The 21,220-nt window shown below is 39.3% G+C and overlaps 1 protein-coding gene across 1 annotated transcript in view; it reads right to left on the minus strand.

Moving 5' to 3' along the window:
- Positions 1-883: 883 nt before the first annotated feature.
- LOC148502831 (cytochrome P450 2F3-like) overlaps positions 884-21,220 on the minus strand; it is a 67,344-nt gene continuing 47,007 nt past the window's right edge. The window contains exons 5-10 of the mRNA XM_088449293.1: positions 13,596-13,756; positions 11,056-11,232; positions 9,736-9,877; positions 5,568-5,755; positions 4,672-4,813; positions 884-3,103 (exon numbers count right to left, since the gene is read on the minus strand). Coding sequence (XP_088305419.1) covers positions 2,922-3,103; positions 4,672-4,813; positions 5,568-5,755; positions 9,736-9,877; positions 11,056-11,232; positions 13,596-13,756 — 992 coding nt within the window. The 3' untranslated portion in view covers positions 884-2,921. The remainder of the gene's footprint in view (positions 3,104-4,671; positions 4,814-5,567; positions 5,756-9,735; positions 9,878-11,055; positions 11,233-13,595; positions 13,757-21,220) is intronic.

A 21,220-nucleotide genomic window follows, 5' to 3' on the forward strand; every position in this document is an offset into this window, starting at 1 on the left:
ACGTCCTCAGCTAATACCTGGCTCTCAAAGGAACATAGGGGGTCATTCAGATCCGCTCGTGAGCGGCAGTACGCTCGCAAGCGGGTCGATGTTCCCCACTGCGCATGCGCACAACGGAGGGAGCTCCGTCGTGCGCATGCGCGAGACCCGGCGAGCGATGGGCTCACCATCGCTCCGGGTCTCGCACCAAAGGGGGCGTGCTGTCGATGTTGATTGACAGCACGCCCCCTTTGGTGGGCGTGCCGGGGGCGTGCCTGCCAGACGGAGGCGTTCCCATGGGAAAGCCTACCGTTTGAAGCCGGCCCCACTGACATGACTAGTGATGTCAGTGGGAGTGATTTTGGCTCTGATAGAGCCAAAATCACTCCAGGGCTTGTGGCAGGGAGACCCTACCGCAGGGTCTCCGTCGCAAGTCCGATGGTCGCGATGGTCAAGACCATCACGACCATCTTTTTGGCCGCTCGCATATGCTGTGTGTGGTCGCCCACAGCTATGCGAGCGGCCAGGAGGCCGCTCCATTTTCATGGAGGAGGGCACTGATTCAGAGCGAGGGCTCTGGTCAGAGCGTCCGGCTCTGAATCAGGCCCATAGTTCTATTAATATTTGTATATTGTAAAAAAAAAAAAAATAATAGTAAAAATGTTGTTATAATATATAAAAATTAATTTTGTTTTAAATTTATCACATTTCATTGCGCTGCAAAGCCAAAATATCAGTTGCTATTCTGACATAAAAAAAGCTACAACCATATGAAGAGAGATAGGCTGTGCTACTGTGGCTGTGTAATAACAGGTGTTTGATTAATCAGAAATCACATTAGCCTCTCTGAATCAAAAGTAACTAATAACATTTATTGGACATACAATAAGCCAAAATTCAGAAAATGTAACTCTTATATAAGTTTATATCACAGTGATACAGTTGTTGCAACAACTCATATGGCCATTTAAAATGTATCCATTTAATAGATCATTACCCAATGAGGGATTTTAGTCTTGCTTTGGGTTTAAACATAAAAGTTCAAATGCTCACCATTTTCCACATACAAATGCTTTGAATAACGGGCAAATATTTGATGTAAGTTGGTATCCAGCTGGCACTCCCGCACTGCCGATATCACCGGTACCCTTCACTGAGGACACTGCCAGCACCGAAGCACTGCCCTTCCATGTACTGAGGATAACGTCAGCAACCCCGCTCTGCCGACACTGCTGTCACAGTATGTGCACGATTGGTGTATCCGTGTTGGAAATTAGAAGCTGAACTGCCACATGTTAGTGCCGCCCACTGTGTCAGTTAGCTTAGTCAGTCAGCTAGCTGGATGCAACCTTTTGGCCTTAACTAGATGAAGCAAATAATTTTGTGAGGTGGTCAAATTGATTGGAAATTGCTGGAAATAAATGTTATTGAGGTTAATTATACTGTAGGAACAAAAACAGGCCCATTTTATGTGATTTTAGCTGTTTTTATGGTTTAAGAAAATAATCCAGATCCAAAACCATAACACGAAAACAAAACACAAAGGGAAAAAATCCAAAACCAGATTCAGATCCAAAACCAGGGGAGATCCAGATCCAAAACCAAAACATGAGGGTCGGCGCACATCTCTAGTTCTAAGCCATGCCTGAGGTCCTCCCTTCAGTATACTGGTTTCCCTTACTTTCTCCAGAGTCCAACAGCCCAGAAACTTTGAACACAGTCAGAAGGCTGTGATTAGCATATTGTGCACATAGAATCCCAAATATCCACGCAGGTGTCCCTGGTTAAGTCCACCGAAATGTTAGGCCACATCTGCTCAAGGGTCCACGTGAATCTTACTAGTATAGTTCGTAACCATATTATCCCAGTGAGCGCTGTGACAATCTCCCATCTTGTACTCTGTGCAAGATCTGCATTTCTCATCCACGCTTATTACCTACTCCCATTCATGGTTATATAACTTATTATGGGATGCAAAAAGATCTTAACTCTACAAGCAAGCTTATTATATTATTGAACCACCAATATAACCCCCATGAGTTATTCTACCCAATTACCATTCTTCTACACAGTTCACACAAAACTTACAGGTATAATTTTGCTATAAATAAACAATCTGTTCCAGGGAACTCTTACCCAGTCTTACTTTATTACTGACACAAGCAAAGTATTCGATTTTTTTCATCAATTGTTTTCCTATTAATAATTTACTTGTTTATTTTTCTTTTATTAATATTTGTAACTTAATTTCTGTATTGACATGCAAGTAGTGAGTTTAAAAGTTTGAGCCTAATATGGGGGTTTTGCTTGGCTCTTTTCAGAGCCTAGGATGTGCCTGTGCTTCAGGACAGCAGCACAGATAGTGTGTCCTCAGTGTCAGACCTGCAAAGGGTGCTTCACCTGGCTAGGTAAACTTCCTGTTATATTGCAATGATGTATTTATTTTAGAGATGAGCGGGTTTGGATTTACTCGGTTCTTATCACCTCTTTACCGCAAGTTCGGATTAGTTCAGATTTATTTTATTGGCTATCCAAAACAAGTGATAGCTAATAGCCAATAAAATGCAGTTTTGAGAACTAAGTAAATCCAAGTAAAACCGATTAAATACGAACCCGCTCATCTCTAATTTATTTTCTTTATCAATCTATTTCTATCTACTGTAGGCTTACCTATTAGAGGGAAGTTTATCAGACAGATGTAGTGTAATTGAGTAAAGCTGTCTATTCTCAAATCATCATTATTCTGGGTCCTTCAAAACCCTCTACAGTGGATACAAAAATCTAAGCAGTGACTTAACAATAAAAAACATAGATAGAATATAAAAATAAAAGCTCTGTTTGGAATAGTGGCTTTGAAAAACAGAGATAATGTTTATTCTCAACCAGGATTTTGGTTTAGATGAAATCATAGCTTCAGACTTGAATTCGGAGAGACCAGTAGACTAGCGAGTTAAAATACAGCACTTGTACTGAGTAGGGACATTCCCCAGTCCACTTCCTGTTGGTTTGACATCTATCTCATTCTTCCCAATCTCCGGTTTGAAGTTGAAATTTTGAAACAGAGATGTGAAAAAAAGAAAAAGCTCCATCCGGGCCAGGCTTTCTCCAATACATATCCGCTTTCCTGGTCAGAGAAAAACAATTAGACTTGTGTACAGTGAAACATGCTTTTTGACCTAAGGAGAGCAATTTAATTCAGTGCAATATGAGTAGCCCTGGGAAGGAGTTTCTGGAGTTATTCAATCGACCACCCTGTTAAACCCAACTAGAACCACTTTGGTCGGAGAATGCTTGTTAAGCTGTACGTTTAGTCACTCTAACTAAAGTGCTGGCTGCAATGCTGTTAGCACTGTGCTAAGATGGAAAACAGCATTGCGGCCAGTACTTAAGTCAGATTTCTGCTCACACCTCAGTAGGACTTAACAGCGTGGTCAATTGGACAGCTCTGCGAACTCCTTCCTGGGGCTTTTAAACATCATGTTGAATTTGCAGTGGCCACTAAATGCACTATGATTACATCATATTAGTATCAATTTAACTCTTTGGGCAAGTATAGTATATGCAGTATGGCTTGTAGTAAAATGTGTGACAGTATGCAATTTATTGCAATATATGCAATAGGATTGCTCCATCTCTAAATAACTAATTAAACTTCTCTCTGTAAGTGGAATAAGATGCAACATTAAGGAAAAAGTAGCAAATTGAGGAACAAGTACACAATAAAGGTCCATTGGGTGTGACACACACCATGCATCATTATGCTTAAAATGCAACTTTTTACCAAGTTGTTTGCTACAAAAATACTAATCCAAGGTATGATGCAAAATTGAGGAAAAAGTAGCAATATTGTATAAAAAGGCAAAAGACAGGTCTGATATGAGTGACCTATGCCATGCATCATTATAAATATCTGCAACTTTCTACTAGTTTATTTGCAACAAAAACCTAATACTACTGTAAATGCCCAGTACACTATGGGTGGAATTTAATTAGCCACAGTATTCTACCATCAGCTAATTGATTTTCCAGATCTAATCACGGGAGGCATGACCGTGCCCCCTTTAGAGAAAAAAATGGCCATGCTGAGCAGGGGGACTGTGTGAGCCCCTAAGTCATGAACAGATCCAGGAGGGGCTGTGATCAGTGTGATTGCACCCCTCCACCCCAGTAGTCTCCCTCATCTCACTGCAGCCTAGCACACTGCAGAGAAGCACACAGCAGCGTGTGGTGGGCTGCTGACAGGAAGCCAACACCATCAGGATTTTTTTTCTCCTGCCCGGAGGCTGGAGAAACAAATTCCTCAAATAGTGCTGATTTTTTGCTGCCGCAAATGGAAGTTATCTCGGATCCTATGTGTTTTCACCTAAAAAGGTGGCATTTTTTGTGCACTAAAAACAAAAGGTAATTGAATTACCTGTGAATAAAAACACGGTAAATTCCCATTTTTACCACACAAAACATAACCATGGGCAATTGAAATCCCCTCTATATGTGAACTGAGAAACAGAGGAAACAATAAAAAAAAAAGTTTATGAAAAAATAGCAAAATTGAGAAAACAGGAAACACACCAGGCTTTATGGTGCAAAAAGGATAGTTGTATGAGGAAAAATCTGTAGGAGACCATTAGACTTTAAAGGTATTCATTTTCCAGGACACATTAACAATTAGACAATGATCAATAGCCAACTTACCTGCAGCAAAAGGCATGTGAGCATCATTCTTTTTGAAAAGACCTTTTTCATCCAGGAAATTATTTGGGTTGAACTTGTTTGGTTCTGCATATTTATTTGGATCATAATGGACAGAGTGGATCAGCGGGGTGACATGAGTGCCCTAAAAGATTAATAATTTTAGCTAGAGACTGAACATAAGTATTTTATGGTGGTTTTTTGGTGTGCAAGTTTTGTAATATTTTTATTTATTGAAGTTAGAACATCATACACATCATACATGCTGACCAGAAACTGTGTTCTCATATTTTGCTATATGTGCAGCTGATCAGCCAACAATAGTTTCAGTGGGTTGGGTACAGAATCCTGGCGGTCTAGATGCCGATGCCCAGAACACCAACAGCGGCATCCCAACAGTCAGAATCCCAACATAATTTTGTAAATTCCCCTAACCCTTACCCTAACCCATCTGTCCCACAACCTAACCCTAGCCCTCCCCTCCTGCAGCTTAACCCTAACCCCCCCACAGCCTATCCTTTCTCCCACAGCCTATCCCTAACCCTTTCTTTAGTACCTAACCCTAATACTCACTGTCAGAATGTCAGCGATCGGCATTCCAGGTGCTGGGATTCTAATTGCCAGCATCCTAGCCATTGGGATGCTGACAACATACTATTTCAGTAGCAAGTGGGAATAGTGTTTTGACAACTGGGTTACACATTAGAGCAAATCAAGTTATTTGGGGCACACACCATCATAGAAATATAGATTTTTCCATTTGTTTATGAGGTAGATTAAACATATAACATCAGAGATTAAGGCTAAGGATCAAAGGAGACATCTCAGTTATTTTCACACTAAGATTTCCTTTCTAAATATATTATGGTTTGTAAGTAGCACAAATGAGGCTCACTGACCTTTGGAATAAAGTATCCTTTGAAAAATGCATCTTTTGATGTTCTACGAGGAAGACCAATAGGTAAAACATCACAAAATCTCATGAGCTCATGGATTGTTGCTTCGGTATATGGCATCTTATTCCTGTCCGCTATGGTTGGACTTCGATCTCTCCCCACAACTCTATCAATTTCTTCCTGCATTCTCTCTGCAGCCGGGTGGAGAGAGTTGGAGACATGAATGAATAAAACATGATATCTATATAACATATTCTAACTTTATGTTTTACAAATTGTTTTGAAATACTGTATCCTGGTTTGCAAACTTTGCTTGAAGTAAAAAAAAGTTTACTGCAATACTTTAAAAATCATTGTTTTTTATTACTCAAGCACTTGTATAGATTTAGCAAGAAGAAACTAGAGCAGGGATGTCTATATGTGTATAATTTATTGATAGATAGATAGATAGATAGATAGATAGATAGATAGATAGATAGATAGATAGATAGACAGACTAATCCAGGGCAGGGACTGGCACTCCAAATGGCGTTTGCATAGCTGCTGCTGCTGCTTTCACATAGGAAATATACACCGCAGAAGGTGCAGCACTCCAGGCATATTGAGGAAAAGTCAAAGAGCGGCTGATTACATCAATGTTTCAGTTTTACTAAAAAAAAATGTAAAAACTCTTTAATACCAACATTTCAAGGCCACATTGGTCTTTTCATCAGGGTGAGAGGTAGAATGTCCTAAAGTGTGCTCTAAGACTAACCTGTATTACAGATATATAGATGACCTGCTTACTTTTTGGGGAGGAAATATGCAAGAATTTGATTTGATAATTGATATTTGGAATATGTCTCCAAGTCCGACTAAGTTTACCCTTACTATGGATAAAAGAAGTACCGTATACATTTTTTAGATATTTGTATATCGGTTAATGACACCAAAATTGATTAATCTTTTTTACTAAACTAACCGATGGGAAAGCACTTTTATGATATGATAGTTTGCATCCATGTTCCACCATCAAAGGTTAACCATTTTTCTAGTTCCTTAGGGTGTGCCGTATCACTTTTGCAGTATGCTTCGGGTCATTGTCCATCTGCACTGTGAAGCGCCGTCCAATGAGTTCTGAAGCATTTGACTGAATATGAGCATATAATATTGCCCGAAAAACTTTTCAGAATTAATTCTGCTGCTTTTGTCAGCAGTGACATCATCAATAAATACAAGGGAACCAGTTCCATTGGCAGCCATACATGCCCAAGCCATGACACTACCACCACAATGCTTCGCTGATGAGGTGGTATGTTTTGGATCATGAGCAGTTGCTTTTCTTCTCCATACTCTTCTTTTCCCATCACTCTGGTACAAGTTGATCTTGGTCTCATCTGTCCATAGGATGTTGTTCCAGAACTGTAATTGCTTTTTTAGATGTTGTTTGTCAAACTCTAATCTGGTCTTCCTGTTTTTGTGGCTCACCAATGGTTTACATCTTGTGGTGAACCCTCTATATTCACTCTTGTGAAGTCTTCTCTTGATTGTTGACTTTGACACATATACACCTACCTCCTGGAGAGTGTTCTTGATTTGGCCAACTGTTGTGAATGGGTTTTTCTTCACCAGGGAAATAATTCTTCTGTCATCTACCACAGTTGTTTTCCGGGTCTTTTGGTGTTGCTGATTTCTCCGATGCATTCTTTCTTTTTAAGAATGTTCCAAACAGTTGATTTGGCCACACCTAATGTTTTTGCTAACTCTCTGATGGGTTTGTTTCGATTTTTCAACCTAATGATGGCTTGCTTTACTGATAGTAACAGTTCTTTGGATCTCATATTGAGAGTCAACAGCAACTGATTCCAAATGCAAATGTCAGACCTAGAATCAACTCCAGACCTTTTACCTGCTTAATTGATAATGAAATAATGAGGGAATAGCCCACACCTGTCCATGAAATAGCTTTTGAGTTGATAGTCCCATTACTTTTGGCCCCTTAAAAAGTGGGAGGCACATATAGAAACCATTGTAATTCCTGCACCGTTCACCTGATTTGGATGTAATTACCCTCAAATTAAATCTGAAAGTCTGCAGTTAAAGCACATCTTGTTTGTTTCATTTCAAAGCCATTGTAGGGATGAATAGAGGCCAAAATATGAAAATTCTGTCAATGTCCCAATATTTATGCACCTGACTGTATATATATATATATATATATATATATATATTTATATATACACAGTGAGGCAAAAAAGTATTTGGACAGCCACCGATTGTGCAAATTGTTGCACTTTAAAAGATGAGAGAGGTCTGTAATTTCCATCATAGGTACACTTCAACTGTGAGAGACAGAATCAGAACAAAAAATTCCGGAAATCACATTGTATGATTTTTAAACAATTTATTTGTATATTCTTGCAGAAAATAAATATTTGGACACCTAACAACCAGCAAGAATTCTGGCTTTCAAAGACCTGTTACTTCTTCTTTAGGAAGCTCATCTATCCTCCACTCGTTACCTGTATTAATGGAACCTGTTTAACTGGTTAACTGAATAAAAGACACCTGTCCACACCCTCAAACAGTCAGACTGCAACCTCTCCACCATGGCCAAGACCAGGGAGCTGTCTAAGGACACCTGGGCCAAAATTGTAGACCTGCACAAGGCTGGGATGAGCTACTCGACAATAGGCAAGCAGCTTGGTGAGAAGAGAGCAACTGTTGGCGCAATTATTAAAAAATTGAAGAAATATAAGATCACTGACAATCTACCTCGACCAGGGGCTCCTATGCAAGATCTCACCTCATGGGGTATCAATGATGTTGAGAACGGTGAGGGATCAGCCCCGAACTACACGGGGGACCTGGTAAATTACCTCAAGAGAGCTGGGACCAGTGTCACAAAGGTTACCATTAGTAACACACTACGTTGTCATGGATTCAAATCTTGCAGCGCCCGAAAGGTCCCCTTGCTTAAACCAGCACATGTCCAGGCCCATCTAAAGTTTGCCCGTGACTATCTGGATGATCCAGAGGAGGATTGGGAGAATGTTATGTGGTCAGATGAGACCAAAATAGAACTTTTTGGTATAAACTCCACATGCCGTGTTTGGAGGGAGAAGAATGATGAGTGGCATCCCAAAAACACCATATCCACTGTGAAGCATGGTGGTGGAAACATCATGCTTTGGGGATACTTTTCTGCAAAGGGGACAGGACGAATGATCTGTATTACGGAGAGGATGAATGGGGACATATATCGTGACATTTTGGGGAAAAACCTCCTTCCCTCAGTAAGAGCATTGAAGATGCAATGCGGCTGTGTCTTCCAGCATGACAATGACCCCAAACACACCGCCTGGGCAACTAAGGAGTGGCTCCATAAGAAGCATTTCAAGGTCCTGGATTGGCCTAGCCAGTCTCCAGACATCAACCCAATAGAAAATCTGTTGAGGGAGTTGAAAGTCCATGTTGCCTGGCAACAGCCCCAAAACATGACACATCTAGAGAAGATCTGCATTGAAGAGTGGGCCAAAATACCTGCTGCAGTGTGTGCAAACCTGGTCAAGAACCACAGGAAACATTTGACCTCTGTAATTGCCAAACGAGGTTACTGTACAAAGTAATGAGTTAAACTTTTTGATTGTCCAAATATTTATTTTCCGCAAGACTATACAAATAAATTATTTAAAAATCATACAATGTGATTTCTGGAATTTTTTGTTCTGATTCTGTCTCTCACAATTGAAGTGTACCTATGACGGAAATTACAGACCTCTCTCATCTTTTAAAGTGCAATAACTTGCACAATCGGTGGCTGTCCAAATACTTTTTTGCCCCACTGTATATATAATAAAAACACTAAGAAGACACTTATAGTGTATTAGTTGGCATACATTTTAAATAAGTGCTGGGTTCTACAGTGGCTATATATATACTGTATATGTATATATTATATATATAAGAGGCAAAATGTCATCTTTCATGGACAAACATAATCATCCATGGTCTTTTGTCCAGGAGTGATGTTGTTTGTCCATGAAAGATGACGTTTTGCCTCTTTCTGAGACCCGATTTTTGGAGGGAAAAATCCAAACTCGGCATGCAGATTCGAACCTATCCGAGCCTGCACATCCCTAATATATATATATATATATATATATATATATATATATACTGTATATGTTACCTGCAACCTCTGGGTGCTTCATGAGGACCAGGATGCTGTATCTAAGAGTTGTGCTGACTGTCTCCGTTCCCCCAAAGAGCAGATTTTGAATGGTTCTCCTCAAACTTTCTTTGTAAAATGCGGAGTCTGGGTCATCCATTTCCTGAACATGTGGCAGCATCACATCATTACAGAAACAGGTATAGGGCAGATATAATTTAATTGCACTATTAGAGGAATACAAAATTGTATTGTATATATAGATCCTTTTTGTAGATATATGCATAACGAAATAATATACAGTATAACTTCAAACAATGGGCCAGATTCAGAGATGGATGGATTTACACAGCAACACACAAGCTGCCACAGCCGCTGTGCAAATCCATCCATCTCAGATGCAAAGGCAGAAGGAGGTGTCAGACTGAAACCAACGTCGCAGCCTGGGTTCATCATCATGATGATCATGACCGATGGTCGTGATGGTTGCTCCTTTGGTCAGGCTGCTTGAGCTGAAAGCTTATCGCAGTCTGGTCAGTGCCTTGTCACACAAGAGGTCAGGAGTCCTCATCCGCCGATGCAGACAATGGCCTCATCGACACAGAAAATGAAGTCACATGCCTCCGTTTCCGGGAATGGTGACCTGGCAAGCCTCCGCTCCACCCACCAAATCCTCAGTCATGCTGTGGCTTGAGGGCTCTGCAAGAGAGATTGCAGGACCCGTTCTGCACATGTGTAGAACAGGTCCATCACAGGTGCAGAACCCTAAACATCTGTAATGTGTGCTCATCCTTGGATGAACGTACATCTCTAAATCAGGCCTAATATCTCTCAGTCATATCACATATTCTATTTTAAATACCTGGAAATCTATGTGAAATATGTCTTAGATTAAATTTAAAAATACAGTTTTTGCCTCTTCACTTTTATTTTTTGTCCCATGCTCCCTTAATCTCAACATCACTATCTCTTCTGGTCAGAATTTTGTTTGTTGGCCACATTCTCATATTGTTTATACTATCACTAGATTTAACCATATAACCAGCCCACTCATCTGGTTTTAGTTTTGGACCACAATAAAGTAAGTGTCTCATTGTAGAACCTGGCAAGTGCAAGAAAAAAGAACAATCCAGCAGGTGTTGAATTTGATTTCGCTTATCTTCTGCTCTATCAGCGTCCTTACTTAATATATAACCCCAGCCGTTAAAGCTTTAATTTTCCGGAGATCTATCTTCTTTTTTTTTTTAAGCTTATCTTTTCTATCTCCCCTTCAAGAAAATCTAGGCTTATATCTAACTAGGACTGAGGTTGGCCCAATTAATAGCATGTGGTTATATTTACCTCCTTGATCTTGATGAGGAAACAGTCAATATAATCACGAGGATTGTTTGGGTCCAGTGTTTTCTCGTGATTCTTGATCATTTCAGCTGAAATATCATAAATATCTTGAAAGTTTTTCTTTATTTTCCTGTGTGGACCTGGAAGATAATCCATGATGCCTGGAAACATGTTGTATAGCTGAGGAGAAATAAAATGAGTTACCAGAATGCTGGTCAGACCTCATTATACTATGCTATGGTATATTGTACAGTGCAGTATATTTATGTACATTAATATATAGTGCTTTCAAGTATACATGATACTCTGCTGACATTGCCAAGACTGCTAAAATAATATTGAATAAAAACAAAATTTCCCTTCTTCTTAACAGCAAATGATATGTTGAATTATAGTTACTGAAACAAAACTACCATTTCTAACATTAGGAATATTATATTGTTTACTTATAGTTTTCATTATTTAAAATTTGTTTTAGAGTTTATTTGATTGTATTATACAATCATTAATAGAAAAGATAAGTCTACCTGAGGTTTACAAATATGGAATACAAATTAAACCAATATACAGTCAGTTTTTCGATGTTCACTATACTGATATTAATAATATTGAATCCAGAATGTTGACATGAATAATAAAATGTCAACATCTAACATGTTGACATCTGGAAAATATTGTCATGAACAAAATTTCAACATAACACATGCCAACTTAGTGAACATGTTGACATTACCATTAGGGTGAGGGTTAGTCTTAAATGCAGGGGTTAGGCTAGTGATAGAGGGCATGATTCAGAGCCGCTCTTAAGCAGCCGCTCGTTCATTCCGACCGATGTTCGCACAACTGCACATTCGTACAGATTTTAATACGCATGCGCGAACCAGTCAGTGCGGCCGAAAATCGTGTGCTCGCTAAATGACTGCTATTTTGAGTGACAGGAGGAGGCGTTTGGGGGTGGTAACAGGGGAAGGTGCTTGAAAACGGGGAGTGGAGATCCGAACGCAGGCATGTCAAACGGTCAAAACGGGCATTTAAGGGTGTGCATAATTACTAAAGCAGCGTCATCGACCACGTCACTTGGTTGTTTTATAATCAGAACTGCTCGCATGATTGTGGTAGGAAAAACCAACCACAAGAATAGCGAGCAGTTCATACGCCATCCGATGTACTTGATTAATCTAATAAATAGCGGACATGACGTATGATGCCAGTGGCCAGGGGGCGTTTTTTTCAAAACTACGTTCACATGTTTTGTTCGCTCGTTCAGACATAGAGGTGTGAATAGACCGCAAAGAGCGAACGGTTAATTTAAATAGCCAGCCCCTTTTTCTGGACGAGCGAGCGCAAATAGCGTCCGGCTCTAAATCAGGCCCAGAGTCAGGAATTAAGATTAGGAATACCTCAGAAATAGATTGTTGACATTTTGATCATGTTGTCTGACATTCTACTGTCAACATTATGAAAGTAAACATGGTCACCATCGATATAATATACCAAACCCATTTAAACATGAGGATATGTTTTGAAGCTGAATAGTTTTGATCTATTAATGTATCTTATATTATAATGCTCAGGTCTTATTGTTATAATGCTATATATTTTTGCATTTTTTATTAAATTTAAAATCATATACCTATTGATTTAATACAGTATAATTTGTTGACTTTTCTTTCTTTTTAAACCCGCAAAGGCTGGTGCTGTATATAATGGTACTTAGTATTAGATCTATTTGTAAATGTCCTATGTGAGTGCTTTTCTATTTACTGTTACCCTTGGATAGAGTGGTCAATGTGGATTATTATTTGGTTCCAAATCTGACAGTGGGACTCTACTGAACATTTTCAAAAAATGAATATGGAAGAGAACTAAAGCTTTTGACCCTGTGGAATGCATGGCAGACCTCAGAGTAATGGGCCCCATTTATGCCTTATTAGACATGAGGCCTGAATTCCTTTAGCTTCATGGGAGTCAAGTGGTTTGCGAAAAAAACAATTGTCCTTTGATAAGGTCCTGAAGAATGCACCTTTGTGAAATTTTTGTGTTTGGTACTTTTCTTTAAACATGCATATACTGTAGGAAGCCCATAAGTAATTTATTTAACTTTAAAATAATTGTAGTATCTGTACATATTATTACCCTGTTATGAGTCAGATTCTGCAAGGGAAATAGAAAGAGTATCTTGGACTTTAGAAAGACAACGGTTCTTTGAACCCAAGTCCTCATGTTTGACAATGGGTAAAAATGTTATGAGATTTTGCTCTTTCTTTCAGTGGTAGTTAAAGAGTTTGACCCAAGGACAGTTTTAACTGGCCTAGGAGCAACTTAGACCTGTGGTGAATGTGAGTCTGAAGACCTTTTCCTTCTGGTTTTAGTGATCAGGAGTTAAGAATCCTGAACAGCCTTGTGGTCTTATGGGAAAATGGACACTTCCTCTTTGCTGGAGGATCTGAATAACCAAAGACACAGGATTCTTTTTTTTGTAAATCTCCATACACTGTATTTTGGGCTTTTTAAATGTAATAACCAAATCCTTGTATACCTACCGTTCCCCATGTGCTGCTCATGATAAGGAAGTTACTATTGATGCTGTTAGTTATGGCCAAGAGTCTCTTGTCATCATAATCAAAGCGACTTCCGTACACGATTGAGCAGATAACATTGGAAACTGTTCGTGCAAAGTATGCGCTAGGGTCCACTGGAGACCCTGAGAAAGAGTAAGCCATATGATTAAAACTTAGGTCATCAACCAGTGTCACAGAGAGAAATTCCCTAACATTAACAGATTGTACAGATTATCCAACACAGAAAAAAAAATAACTTGGACAATGGAATTGATATTAAAAATTTTTACTCTATTATTTCATATTTTTTTTAAATAATTTGTTTTTATTGAAGCATTGTATCAACAATAATGCATTATGGAATGGGATTGAAATGCCGCCGGTTCAAATCCCGACAGCGGCTGTCCGACAGGATGAACATCCCATCAGAGGCAGGTAAGTATCCTAACCTCCCTAACCCTTACCCTCCCTTAGTGGTGCCTAACCATAACCAGTGCCTTACCCTAACCTCCCTCGGGGGTGCCTAACCCTAACCCCCCCTTACTGCTCCCTAAACCTAACCCTCCCAGGGGGTTGCCTATCCCTAACCTCTCCCTGAGGGGCCTAACCCTAACACTTCCCCTAGGGATGCCTAACCCTAGCCTCTTCCCCCAAAACCTAACACTAACCCCACTAAGTGCCCTAAACCTAGCCCTCCCCCCTGCGGCTAACAGGAAGGGCGCCCCAGACTTACCTCAATCAGGCACACTTCGTTCTAGATTCCAGCATCAGGATTATGATAGGCGTCGGTATTTGGAATCCTATCATGATTCCCTAGCCGGCATTATGCCATTGGGATTGTGGGACACATAACTACATCTGATGCATTATACATAGTAATCAGAAGTACAATCAATGTTTCAGAAAATAATGATCTCAACAAACAAACAAGAAAATAATTGAGCAGTATAATTTGACATGTATTATCTAGAAAAATTCCTGAAATATAGTATAAGACAAACATTGTTCATTTGAATTTGAAGAACCACAATTACTGATAAATTAAACAACAAAGTTATAACAGTTTGGATTAACATACAGTATATAGAAGAATTCCCGAAATACAGTATAAGGCGGACATTGTTGGTTCCAGTTTGAAGAACAACAATTACTGATACATTGTACAATAAAGTTATAATAGCATATAGAGAACAAAAAAAGAAGAAAATAAAAATGAATAAAATTACTCTCTCCCTCCCCACTTATTTCATATTTTTAAATATCTCCATTTTACAGCAGAGCCATTCCTAACAATCCTTTGGTAAAACTGGTGAGTAGACTGGAGAAACTAGACAGGAGAGGCTCTGCTTTCCTCACGGCTGATTGATACCAGCCTTTGAAACTTTATTTGGAGAATCATCACCCATTGCTTATGCCTTCCAGTATGGCACTCATGGCTTACTACCCTTATACAGCCCTGGTTTGTGAGAACTTTACCTGGTCCAATATAATACCAATGCTAAATGAGTAAAGTACTCAGCACTGAAATAAATTATATTGGGTGCACAAACTAAATAGTAGCAGCTTACAATAGAAATAAAGAAGAAAATTATAAAAACAGAAAATAAACAAATAAATAAATAAAAAATATATAAAATAATATAATAGAACAAGTGTAAAATTGGAACCTGAAAAGGTTCTGCAATACTCCGTTTATAGCTGTTTTGAGAAACTGTGTGTTTGAGTCATGTATGCAGAGGACTGCAGGGTTAAAAACTATCCCTATCTTACCCTACTGCCTTTTTTAGCACTTGTTCACCGGCTGCTGTCCTAGATGTTAAAGCTGTGCAGTGATCCCAGTTCTGGTAATCCATCCTGCATCAGTGTCTTCCAGCCTGCTTCCTATTGCACTCAGACTCAGCGGCATGGCAGATTGAAGCGGGTGGGAACAGACTGGATATCTGGCATCCATGATGTGAAACGAAGCGTCTCCTCAGTCTGCACCCACTGTGTAGCCTCCAATGCATTTCAACAAGTAATTTATCTTTTTCAAGGAAGCAGATCCTTTGCCCCTAATTCTTTTAAATCACCGGGGCTCTCTCCTGATAGGTAACAGATGTAATTAATGGGAAGTCCTTTACCATAATAATGCATTCAAATAAAATCCTTTAATAAATATGCTAAAAAGTAAAAAAATCCATTAAACAATAAATTGTTAAGATTGCAAAGAAAATTCCTTATATTTTTCTCTTCAGTTGGATAAAAATAAATAAATATAAATAAATTATTTATTTATTTGTATCCAACTGAAGAAAATCCCGCCATCGTGATTTCAGGTGCTGTGAGTTGGTCAGAATTGACTGAAACTTAATGTTGTTGATGTCAGTAATATTAAAGGAACAAAAACAGGTCAAATAAAATGATTTTAGCTGTTTTTTAAAAAAATTAAAAGATCAAAAACTGAATCCAAACCTAGACACTTCTACGTGATTTTGCCAAAACCAAATTTTATCACCCTAAAAATGACATGTCATTATTGGCCAAATTAAGCTAATTAAAAAAATATTTTTGCCTAATTATTCATCAAGGAGGGTGTCCCATTGGTTATGAAATATTTGCACCCACAAAAACCACGTCTAATGGGATAGCGGCTACATGAATTCCATCTAAAATTCATTTTAAGGCAAATAAATACACAAAAAAGACTCTAAGCACAAGCTAAGTCGCTCAGGACCTTGCCACTCACTCGTACAATGCGTTGGATGGCATTTTGATGTTATGGGGACACATCTGTAGGAAACTGTTCATTCCTTGTAATCTCTCCCAAATGCATAAAATCAATAGAAAATAATCTAATGTAACCTCATAGAAAAATGTATTTTTAATAAAAATATCATATAATGTAACATAAAACAAATATTCACCAAAGTATGTAAAAGTAATCCATACACATTGAATCACCTACAGATGAAAAACAATCTGAGGAACTCATCCCACTTGTTGTGTTTTGAATTATTTTTTATGAAGCAAAGACACCAACCCGGTGCTGATTGGCTGTGATTTGCGAGCCTGGAATCCACGTGTTGGAGAAAGAAGGTCAGGGAAGAGCACCCAAATTGGCAAAATGTATACCAAGGGCATACTAGTTATTTTATTTTATAATGATGATAATCATGTGTACAGATTGATTATGTCACTACCTTATTTTATTAGTAATTTATACAATTTTATACAGAAAATAATCTCTTTACTGTTTGAAGACTAGAATAAATCTGATGAACTCCTTGTAGAATGTTGATTTTAAACATGTGAATACAATTATTTAATCACCACAGTTGTTTCTCATTACTAATGAAGCTGTTATACATCCCATTGAGTTATATAAATATAGAATCCTGGCATTAAGCCCTTTATACACTATCCCTCTGAGGGACAGCTAGAGAGGAGAGCAGAGAAATGCATTACAAGTTAACTCTACACTGGTATACTGTATACCCGGCACAATTATCTCCTGGTAACTAGACTTTTCTCACAAGTCATAACAAGTAAAGATATCACTATCGCTTGATCTTTGTAAGAGCTGCTACATTAGTGTCATACACTCCCACCCCTGTAGCAGGGTGAATACAGCAGGACATAGAGACACTGCCCAATGCAGGGTAAAGAAAAACTGCTGCTTACAGGACCTGGACCCAGGGGAGAGGTAGAGGTAAGCACTGGCAGCGGATTTAATGAGGCTCTAAATTGTAAAATAATGGCTTTACAATACATATTTTTCTGGCATATGGGGACAACTGGAACTTTATTATATATTATTTCTTGGCATATGGATTACACCATTTCTCCATAAGAACTGTTTGCTATATGCCAGTATTGTAGAAATTTAGTTTAAAGAGGCATGCCACATGAGCTGTAATTATTCACTTATGTGCCTTTTTGAGAGACTATTGTGGGGTTTTATTATCTTTTTACAGAGTTTATTAATGTTGTAATTATTATATGTATATTAAAATTAAATTGTTTAATTTTTACAGAAAACATTCTAATTTTCATAATATAATTTATTATATTTATTTGGAGTTAAGAAAGTCTATTATATTTCTCTCTCCCCTTTCCAGATACAAATTATATCATCAACATTACACTGCCATAGGACCAGGTTCACTGCAAAGGGATGTTCTCTAAATAAATTTCTGTTCCTAATGGCCCATTAATAAGTATATATAATTTTGTGTGAACCTTGTCCCCATGGCAGTTCCTTGGATTTATAAATAAAAAGAATCAAGAAGTATAAAGTAGTTGTGCTCTAATTGAGATAGAATGCTCTACAAAATAAAATTTGCTTGTCATTCATCAAGGATGGATATCTTGATCATGCCTGATATAGTATATAGAAGGCCACATAAACCATGCAAAAACTGTAGTCATTTTCCGACTGTATGGTCCTCATTATGTTTATGACTTCTGTGGAATTATCCTTAAATTCAATTTTCTCTGTCATACCTACTTACATGTAGAATCCCTTACTTCTACAGTATTGCTAAACTGCATAAGGATTCAATTGACCTACCAGGCAGTCCAAAAGTCTCTGGAATTGATATATTATATCAGGTCTGTTGAGGTATGTAGATACATTTATAGAACCTTTGGTAATACAATTGTTATTTTACTGTAAAGATTACATAGAAGTCATGCACATAATGAGAGACATACAGTGGAAACATTATTTCTTATAGTTGTGTGCTGAGTAGTGCACAGATGCAAGTGGGATTTTGGCTGACAGTGTTACTAAATTTTGATTTCTCACTAAGAGTAGAATTAGATCATCAGCACTAATAAGATTATACAGATTCACTCTCCATACATTAGCATATAATACATTGTAACACAGTTCCATTGTAGCAGGTTCCGGTAATTGTACTGTATGTAAAATTGTATACAGCATGAGTGGAGTTAATCTGTTGATATAGATAAGTTTGTGGAGCTCCAGTATCTACAGTATACATGACATAGCTACCAGTGGAATTTAGACTATCAGTACTTATTGCTAAGTTTCTGATCTCTCACTGCAAATAGTCATGTGCTGAGCAGTACACAGAGCTAGAGATTGTAGATTGTCAGTTCTGATAAGTTTATCTCTGATCTTTATACAGAACATTGCTAACAGTACATAACTTTAAATAAAGATTGTTAGGCTACAATCTCTATACAATAGCAGGCATGCACTATTCTATCTAAACTTGCAGGCTAAGCCCACCCTCACAGGCTAAGCCCTTCGCTAACTGCATGTCACACACATATACTGGGAAATGCTGACAAGCACACCTAATGCCAATGCGTGTTTCACTTATGCTTTGTCAAAAGGCTGAACAGAGTGAACTAAGTGCCAGGATTCATGAACAGAAAACACCCCATATCTCACCATCGCATTAGCGATCCCTTCACTACTACTTCAGGTATTGTGCGCACGACTGTGTATGCATGGTCTGCTGACCACACATGAGCTAGTTGCAAGTGCTGGGGAGGACAAATACCTCTCCTGATACTTTTTGTGTACTTTATGTAGTCCATAGGCTACAATGGGCAAATGCCTTCTTTAGATGGCATTAGCTACTGGTGCCAAGTTTCACAAATACAGTAGTTTCATACATTTGGATAGAAAGCAGCTACCATAGAAACCAATGAGGGCTTATTTTGTGAATGAAAACAAGAGACTGCAACAGATATTGCTGATGTCTGCTGTAGTCCCCTGTACATACATTCATGGGATACTTATTATTTGTGTGCACCCCCCAACAATAGGTGTTTTCAGGGTATATTCTGCAAAGAATAATTGATAAAAATCCCCCCATGTCTATATTGTGCCTCCTCATATATGTTCTATATTGTGTCTCCTCCTATATATTCTATAATGTGCCTCCCTCTACATGTGCTGTATTGGACCTCCTCAAATTATGGGTTCATTTTCTCTTTAGTACATACTGATCTAAGAATTAGGGGTGTGCACCGGCCACTTTTCGTGTTTTGTGTTTTGGTTTTGGATCTGGATCTTTCTTCGTGTTTTGGATCTGGATTGGTTTTGCCAAAACCACCCTTCCGTGTTTTGGGTTCTGGGTTTTGTGTTTTGGATCTGTATTTTTTTTTAAAAAAGCATAAAAACAGCTAAAATCACAGAATTTGTAGGTTTTTCTGCTCCTATGCTATTATTAACCTCAATAACCTTAATTTCCACTCATTTCCAGTCTATTCTGAACACCTCACACCTCACAATAGTGTTTTTATGTCCAAAACGTTGCACCGAGGTAGCTGGATGACTATGCTAAGCGACACGAGTGGGCGGCACAAACACGTGACCCATCTAGGCATGAAACTGCAGTGGCAGACAGGATGGCAGTTTGAAAAACTAGGCCCCAAACTGTACATAATGCAAAGAAAAAAAAGAGGTGCAAGATGGAATTGTCCTTGGGCCCTCCCACCCACCCTTATGTTGTATAAACAGGACATGCACACTTTAACAAACCAATCATTTCAGCGCCAGGGTCTGCCACACAACTGTGGCTGAAATGATTGGTTCGTTTGGGCCCCCACAAAACAAGCTGGCAATTAATGTGTCCCTGCACAAACTGGCTCTATGGAGGCAAGATGTCATCCTCATCCTCCTCATCCACCGATTCCTCACCCTCTTCAGTGTGTACATCCTCATCCTCACAAAGTATTAACTCGTCCCCACTTGAATCCACCACCACAGGTCCCTCTGTACCTTCTGGAGGCTGGTCTCCCTGGAAGAGCTGATAATTCATTTTGATGAACATCATCTTCTCCACATTCTGTGGAAGCAACCTCCTACGCCTTTCGCTGACAAGGTTCCCGGCTGCACTAAACACTCTTTCGGAGTACACACTGGAGGGGGGGCAACTCAGGTAAAATAGAGCCAGTTTGTACAGGGGCCTCCAAATTGCCTCTTTTTCCTGCCAGTACAGGTATGGACTGTCTGCCATGCCTACTTGGATGCTGTCACCGATGTAATCCTCCACCATTCTGTCAATGGTGACAGTATCATATGCAGTGACAGTAGACATGTCAGAAATTGTTGCCAGGTCCTTCAGTCCGGACCAGATGTCCAAACTTGGTCCTGCCTGCCCTGCATCACCGCCAGCGGGTTGCTTAGGATACCTAAGTTTTTTCCTGGCAGCCCCAGTTGCAGGAGAAAATGAAGAAGGAGCCGTTGACGTGTCACGTTCCGCTTCAGCTGACAGTGTGTTCACCAGCAGGTCTTTGCACCTCTGCAGGCTTGTGTCGGCCGGAAAGAGAGACACCACATAGGCTTTAAACCTAGGATCGAGCACGGTGGCCAAAACGTAGTGGTCTGATTTCAACAGATTGACCACCCTGGAATCCTGGCAAAGCGAATGAAGGGCTTCATCCACAAGTCCCACATGCCGAGCGGAATCGCTCCGTCTTAGCTCCTCCTTCACTTTCTCCAGCTGCTTCTGCAAAAGCCTGATGAGGGGAATGACCTGACTCAAGCTGGCAGTGTCTGAACTGACTTCACGTGTGGCAAGTTCGAAGGGCTGGAGAACCTTGCACAACACGGAAATCATTCTCCACTGCGCTTGAGTCAGGTGCAT

The sequence above is a fragment of the Taudactylus pleione genome, unplaced genomic scaffold (assembly GCF_031769625.1).
Source record: "Taudactylus pleione unplaced genomic scaffold, aTauple2 ptg000481l, whole genome shotgun sequence".
Classification (NCBI taxonomy): Eukaryota; Metazoa; Chordata; class Amphibia; order Anura; family Myobatrachidae; genus Taudactylus; species Taudactylus pleione.